The sequence below is a fragment of the Lampris incognitus genome, chromosome 5, assembly GCF_029633865.1.
Source record: "Lampris incognitus isolate fLamInc1 chromosome 5, fLamInc1.hap2, whole genome shotgun sequence".
NCBI classification, from domain to species: Eukaryota; Metazoa; Chordata; class Actinopteri; order Lampriformes; family Lampridae; genus Lampris; species Lampris incognitus.
Window position 1 is genome coordinate 5,138,700 of NC_079215.1, and position 7,534 is coordinate 5,146,233.

The 7,534-nt window shown below is 49.7% G+C and overlaps 1 protein-coding gene across 1 annotated transcript in view; it reads left to right on the forward strand.

Annotated features, from left to right (window-relative positions):
* LOC130112697 (transmembrane protease serine 6) overlaps window positions 1-6,585 on the forward strand; it is a 45,192-nt gene extending 38,607 nt beyond the window's left edge. The window contains exons 16-18 of the mRNA XM_056280160.1: window positions 569-846; window positions 4,714-4,850; window positions 6,084-6,585. Coding sequence (XP_056136135.1) covers window positions 569-846; window positions 4,714-4,850; window positions 6,084-6,248 — 580 coding nt within the window. The 3' untranslated portion in view covers window positions 6,249-6,585. The remainder of the gene's footprint in view (window positions 1-568; window positions 847-4,713; window positions 4,851-6,083) is intronic.
* Window positions 6,586-7,534: the final 949 nt, after the last annotated feature.

The following is a 7,534-nucleotide window of genomic DNA, read 5'->3' on the forward strand; positions in this document are numbered from 1 at the left end:
GTCAAAGAAATTCAGACTGTTCTAAAAATGTGTGTGTGCGCGCATGCTTGCGCGTGCATGTGTGCGAGTGTGTGGGTGTGCATTTGTTTGGCTATCGTGTCACAAAGTAAATAAACTCCCTTTGAAATGGTGACAGCTGTGTCATTTTTGTTTAATGTAGACCTTTTTTATTTGTATGTCAGATCTTTGACTGTGCCCGAGTGGATCACTGGAGCCATCTTTGAACTCGACTCAGACTCAACCTTGATGACTCGGACTCGGACTAGGGTAATAGGGACTTGACTCGGACTCAGGTAATGGGGACTCGACTCGGACTCGACTCGACTTTTCTTTGGTGACTCGGACTTGGACTTGGACTCGAACACTGGGGACTCTAGACTCGACTCGGACTCGAGGTTTAGTGACTCGACTACAACACTGCGGTAGGCAACGGAATAGACCGCCACGCCACCCCGGACGCCTCGATTAAATAATATTTTGAAATAACAATGTTACACTCCCTCTCAGTATCTTTCTTTTATCATATCTCATTCTTATCTCTCCTCCCCCAAACCTTTTACCTCCCCAGTCTCTACTCCCCGTCGGTGTGGGCAGTGCACCTGGGCATACTCCGGCTCTACCGCAGCAGCTCCACCGAGGAGGTGGCGCGCGTACAGCGAATCCACCTGCATCACTACTATGACGAGGACTCTCACGACTACGACCTGGCCCTCCTGAGGCTAGACAGGCCCGCGTCAGCAGTGCTGGCCCCCCATGTCCGGCCCGCCTGCCTTCCCCCACCTACCCACCAGCTGGAGCCGGGCCTGCTGTGCTGGGTGACGGGCTGGGGGGCGCTCCGTGAAGGGGGTAAGGGGCAGTTGGAATGATTTTGAGCTGTGATTTAAAGCTACTATTAACTCAACTCACTCACATGAAGGGGAGAAGCTCCATCAGATCAGACCAGAGTAAAAGAACTTTTAGTGGTCCCACATGGGAAACTGGCCATTTACGATGCATGTCAGGGAAAGGCAAATAGATGCAAACTGAAGATAACGAGACGACGACGACGTGTGTAAAAAGACGTTGAAGCGTTGCATGCTAAAAAAAAGAAATCATGAAATATTTGTTCACATGGGTTAAAGCTAATCAATTTATTAGCTCAGCATAAGGTGCACTTTGATTTAACAGACTGCATTTATACAGTGCTTTTTAGTATTTTTTGGGGGGGGATTTCCCCCCCCTTTTTCTCCCCAGTTGTATCCGGCCAAATACCCCCACTCTTCCGAGCCATCCCGGTCGCTGCTCCACCCCCTCTGCTGAGCCGGGGAGGGCTGCAGACTACCACATGCCTCCTCCGATACATGTGGAGTCACCAGCCACTTCTCACGCTAGTCCCCCCCAGTTCCTCCTCTCCCCCGAACAGGCGCCCAGACCGACCAGAGGAGGCGGTAGTGCAGCGACCAGGACACATACCCACATCCGGCTCCCCACCTGCAGACACGGCCAATAGTGTCAGTAGGGACGACCGACCAAGCCGGAGGTAACATGGGGATTCGAACCACCTTCCCCGTGTGGATAGGCAACGGAATAGACCGCTACACTACCCGAACGCCCCCCCCCCCCCCGCCGCCATGCTTTTCTAGTCTACCAACCACTCCAAGTGCTTTACAGTGTACGTCTCACAGTCACCCATTCACACACATTCATACACTGATGGAGAAGGCTGTCATGCAAGGTGCCAACCTGCTCATCAGGAGCCGTTAGGGGGTTCAGTGTCTTGCTCAAGGACACTTCAACACGATCGGTGTCACATTGCACAGGAGATTGTGGAGGGGGGGCAAATGTAGGCAGTGGTGGCATGAAGTTTTGGGTAATTGATGTATATTTGATTAGAATTTTTAGGGATTTTAAAACTACTGAGTAACACAGCATCTGACCATAATGACCAAAGTGCAGCAGCATGATAAGGCAATAGGACAAAAGCAATTTCATCCAAATGTACATCTTTAACTTACTGCTTATGTAGTTTGTTTTTTTTGTTGTTGTTTTTTTGGTGTAGAGATGTGAGACTGCAAACATCCAAGAGGAAATGGAGACTCCTGTTTATATCCACCTTAAAAGTTCATGAAAGTGGATGACCTGTTGTAGTAATAGTAGCAGTAGCACATGCCACTGCAACTACTCCTACTCCTACTATCGGCTGCTCCCGTTAGGGGGCACCACAGCGGATCATCCGTTTCCATCTCTTCCTGACCTCTGCATCTTCCTCTGTCACACCAGCCACCTGCATGTCCTCCCTCACCACGTCCATAAACCTCCTCTTTGGCCTTCCTCTTCTCCTCTTCCCTGGCAGCTCCATATTCAGCATCCTTCTCCCAATATACCCAACATCTCTCCTCCACACATGTCCAAACCATCTCCATCTTGTCTCTCTTGCTTTGTCTCCAAACCGTCCAACCTGAGCTGTCCCTCTAATATACTCGTTCCTAATCCTGTCCTTCTTCATCACTCCCAATGAAACTCTTATCATCTTCAACTCTGCCACTTCCACCTCCACCTCCTGTCTTTTCATCAGTGCCACTGTCTCCAAACCATATAACATAGCTGGTCTCACAACCATCTTGTAAACCTTCCCTTTAACTCTTGCTGGTACCCTTCTGTCACACATCACTCCTGACACTCTTCTCCACCCACTCCACCCTACCTGCACTCTCTTCTGCTCTCCTCGTTACTTTGGACAGTTGACCCCAAATATTTAAACTCATCCACCTTCGTCACCTCCACTCCTTGCATCCTCACCCTTCCACGGTCTCATTCATGCATATGTATTCTGTCTTGCTCCTACTGACTTTCATCCCTCGTCTCTCCAGTGCATACCTCCACCTCTCCAGGCTCTCCTCCACCTGCTCCCTAATCCCTGTTGTGGCATGTGCAGTTGTCATATTTAAGGTGTGGGGAAAGCAGGTGTTTAAAATGTAGTTTCAGGGCAGACGTTTCCGCTGTTAAGCTTTACAGACAGCAACATCTTCACAATTCAAGAATACGTCGATCATAGGGGAACAGGCATCTAACTAGACTACCCGTGCCCTGCAGTCCCATTTTAAAAATTCTATTAGGAAAGCGTTCTAAATTCTGTTGGGTCGCAGTCCACGGCCCCCACTCCACTGAAGTCCATGAAAGCATTTAGAAACAATCCTTTTTTGGCAAAAGGAAAAATCAGCACTAAGTATTGCCAATAATTATTCATAAGAGTTTTCTGACCTCAGCGCTACCGGGCCGGATCACATTTGGTTAACAACAAATAGTTTTCAATTTTGACAGTTTTTCAGTACAAGTGACAGTTTTAGAGCGAATATGTGAAGGAATGTTCATTTTGATATGATTCACATAATTTGTTTCATATTCTTAAGTATATTTGCTAAAATATTTGTAATTCTGTGTGCCCTGAAATAATATTTGATGCTCTGAAATGAGCACTGTGTCAAAAACTGAGCTTCACTTCATGTATGAAGTGCTACATAAATGACATTTATTTGGGGGGGGGGGGGGGATTTTTCCGCCCTTTTCTCCCAATTGTACTCAGTGAATCACCCCACTCTTCTGAGCCGTCCCGGTCTCTGCTCCACCCCCTCTGCCGATCCGGGGAGGGCTGCAGACTACCACATGCCTCCTCCCATACATGTGGAGTCACCAGCCACTTCTTTTCACCTGACAGTGAGGAGTTTCACCAGGGGGATGTAGCGCGTGAGAGGATCGTGCTATCCCCCCCCCCCCTGAACAGGTGCCCTGACTGACCAGAGAAACTAGTGCAGCGACCAGGACCCATACCCACACACTCGAGGGTGTTTTAAGCCCCCAACGTACTCTTCCAGGCAGCACTGCATGGAAGGCACTCCCCGCCCCCAACAGTTTCATCCAATCACATCACTGGTTAGGGTTAGGGCCAGTGCCTTCCATGCAGCGCTGCCTGGAAGAGTACGTTGGGGGCTTAAAACACCATCGAGCTACCCACACCTGGCTTCCCACCCGCAGACACGGCCAGTTATGTCTGTAGGGACGCCCAACCAAGCCGGAGGTAACACGGGGATTCGAGCAGGTGATCTCCGTGTTGGTAGGCAACGGAACAGATCGCTATGCCACCCGGATGCCCATTTATTTATTTAGGATTTTCCCGCCTTTTTCTCCCAATTGTACTCGGCAAACTACCCCACTCTCCTGAGTCATCCTGGTTGCTGCTCCACCCCCTCTGCTGATCCGGGGAGGGCTGCAGACTACCACATGCCTCCTCCCATACATGTGGAGTCACCAGCCGCTTCTATTCACCGGACAGTGAGGAGTTTCACCAGGGGGATGCAGGGCGTGGGAGGATCACGCTATTCCCCTCAGTTCACCCTCCCCCCTGAAAGGGCACCCCGACCAACCAGAGGAGGCGCTAGTGCAGCGACCAGGACACATACCCACATCCGGCTTCTCACCCGCAGCCACGGCCAATTGTGTCTGTGGGGACGCCCGACCAAGCCGGAGGTAACACGGGGATTTGAACCGGAAATCCCCGTATTGGTAGGCAATGGAGTAGACCACTACGCCACCCAGACGCCCCAAAAATAACATTATTACCATTAGTTAGCAGTTAAAAATAGTTTCCCATTCATACACTGACCGTAGAGCAGAAAAGAAAGTGTGACGTAAACTCCCTGTTGCTGTCAGTAATCTTTCGCCCTCTGACCTGTTTAGGAAGAGCCAGTAATTTGCTTCAGAAGGTTGACGTGCGCCTGGTCAGCGAGGAGGCCTGCGTCCGCTCTTACGGCCCCCTGGTTACTCCCAGAATGGTTTGCGCCGGCTACCGCAGTGGAGAGAAAGACGCTTGCCAGGTTTGACGAGGGGAAAGAAACTGCACAGAGAAGCACACAACAAACATGTAGAAAGAGTAACAGTCATATGCAAGCTTTTATTAATGAGGGTTTGGAAAATCTACAAACTTTTAATAACAGAACACACACACTATTGTGCTACCGAAGACTTCTATCTAGGACACTATTGCCCCTTTTCCACTACATGGTACCGGTTCAACTCGACTCGTCTTTTTTTTTTGTTTTCCATTACTGGAAAATACCGGCATTTTGGTAACTGTTACCACTTTTCTGGTACCACCTTTGTTGGGGGTCCAAAAAAACTGGGGCGGGTACCAAAATCAATGCAGACCTCTGATTGGTCAGAGAAACACGTCATTGCGTCATCAATGCGCCCTAATAACAGCCTCCCAGCTCAGACGGGCCGGCCCCATGAGGAGAACACCAGACAACCACCTACCAAAAGAGGTTTTCTACGGGGAGCTGCTCCAGGGGAAAAGGAAGCAGGGGGCCCAGAAGCTACGCTTCAAAGATGTGCTCGAGCGCCTCAAGAAAATCTGCGGCATAGATGACTCCAGCTGGGAGACAGTGGCCCTGGACAGACAGAGGTGGCGTTCCACAGTAAGGCAATCGAGAACAGCTGTTGAACAGAAGAGACAAGAAGCCTATGACAAGGCCCACCATGCAAGGAACAACAGACCAACTCAAACCACATTCATCTGTGACAAATGTGGACGATATTTTTGCTCTGATGCGGGCCTGTTGGCGCGTGCCGAGCTTAAACTGCATCACAGTCATCATCATTTGGGTGGACTGCCAAAGAAGAATGCGCGTGCGGGATACCACCCAGCATTTTTAAATACTGAAGAGGAGTTATCTTAAAAGTACATTTCCCAGACTCTCCTGTATTTCTCTGCAGTCCGTCGTTTTGCTGCCTGTAGCCTCTTCTGGAACAAACGTTTTCTTCTTGTTGTGGCAAACAGCCACATATACCGAGGATTAGGTACAGTATCCCTTCCCATTGTTTACAATGGTCGCGTTGATGATGACGTCAGAGCAGTTTAACCAAGCGTCGCTATGACGACCAGCTACACTGAGGGGGTACCGTTACAGTAATGGAAAACGACACAGAAGCGAGTCGAGCCGGTACCGTGTAGTGGAAAGGGGGCATATGTGTCCTTGTTTCTTAATTTTAGGGTTGTGAATGGTTTATAATGCCCTTTGCTCTTTTTGTTCTCTCTCTCTCTCTCTCAGGGGGATTCTGGGGGCCCATTGGTTTGTGAGGAGGCCTCGGGTCGCTGGTTTCTGGCTGGGGTTGTAAGCTGGGGGAAGGGATGCGGTCGCCCGGACTACTACGGCGTGTACACCCGCATCACCAAGTTCACCAGCTGGATCAAGAAGATCATCAGTGACCGCTGAGGGCCCAGAGATTTTTTTTAAGCTCATCTTTATTGTCTGAATCAAAATCTTCATCAGCGAAGGTCCCGTGAAACTCAAATTTTCAAAAGCATGCTGATTAAAAACTTAAGTCTTTTTCCTACTAAGGGCCCTATTTCCCTTTTCTTGATAACCTTTGGGAAAAGGTGGAGGACTTTTATTAAGAAGATTCAACACCTAATGGGAAAATGCTACCTCATACCAGTGGTGATTGCAGCCATTAACCTGAGATTATAAGGTTGTTGCTGATAACACTTCAAAATTGGTCTTGATTTGATCAATATATGCACATTTTATATGCATAATATATCCAAAAATAAATTGAAGAAAAAGTTGCTATTGTGTATGCGTGTGTCTATTTGACCCACAGGCACACAATGAGGGAGGGGGGTCAGCAAAAATCACTGACATGCTACAATGTGAGCTCGCATTTTGTACGAATAATGATTTGAGATTAGCTTCTTAGCAGTAATCTTGATCGCCCTGGACTGGCTTTATCTTAATTAATGCTGTGCAGACGACCTCTGAGTTTAGGAGGACCTTCTCAGAGTGACATGGCCGACTGTCACATTTTGCAGTCCAGGGTCCCATTAGGAGTCAGCACCTCCGAGGCCATGGCTCTCAACCGGAAAATGGCGGATTGCTCTCTCCGGGTTGGTGATGAGTTGTTGCCTCAAGTGAAGGAGTTCAAGTATCCCCGGGTCTTGTTCACGAGTGAGGGTAGGATGGAGCGGGAGATTGACAGGCGGATTGGTGCAGCATCAGCAGTAATGCGGACGTTTTACCGGACTGTTGTGGTGAAGAGGGAGCTGAGCCGGAAGGCAAAACCCTAAATTTACCAGTCAGTCTTCGTTCCAACCCTCCCCTATGGTCATGAGCTTTGGGTAGTGACCGAAAGGGTGAGATCGTGGATACAAGCGGCTGAAATGAGTTTCCTCCGTAGGGTGTCTGGGCTCAGCCTTAGAGATAGGGTGAGGAGCTCGGACATCCGGAGGGAGCTCGGAGTAGAGCCACTGCTCCTTCGCGTCGAAAAGAGCCAGTTGAGGTGGTTCGGGCATCTGATTAGGGTGCCTCCCGGGCGCCTTCCTTTGGAGGTTTTCTGAGCACAGCCAACTGGGAGGAGACCCCGGGGTAGACCCAGAACTCGCTGGTGGGACTACATGTCCAATCTGGCCTGGGAACACCTTGGGATCCCCACGAGGAGCCGGAGGGTGTTGCTGGGGAGAGGGACGTCAGGAGTGCCCTACTTAGCTTGCTGCCACCGCGAC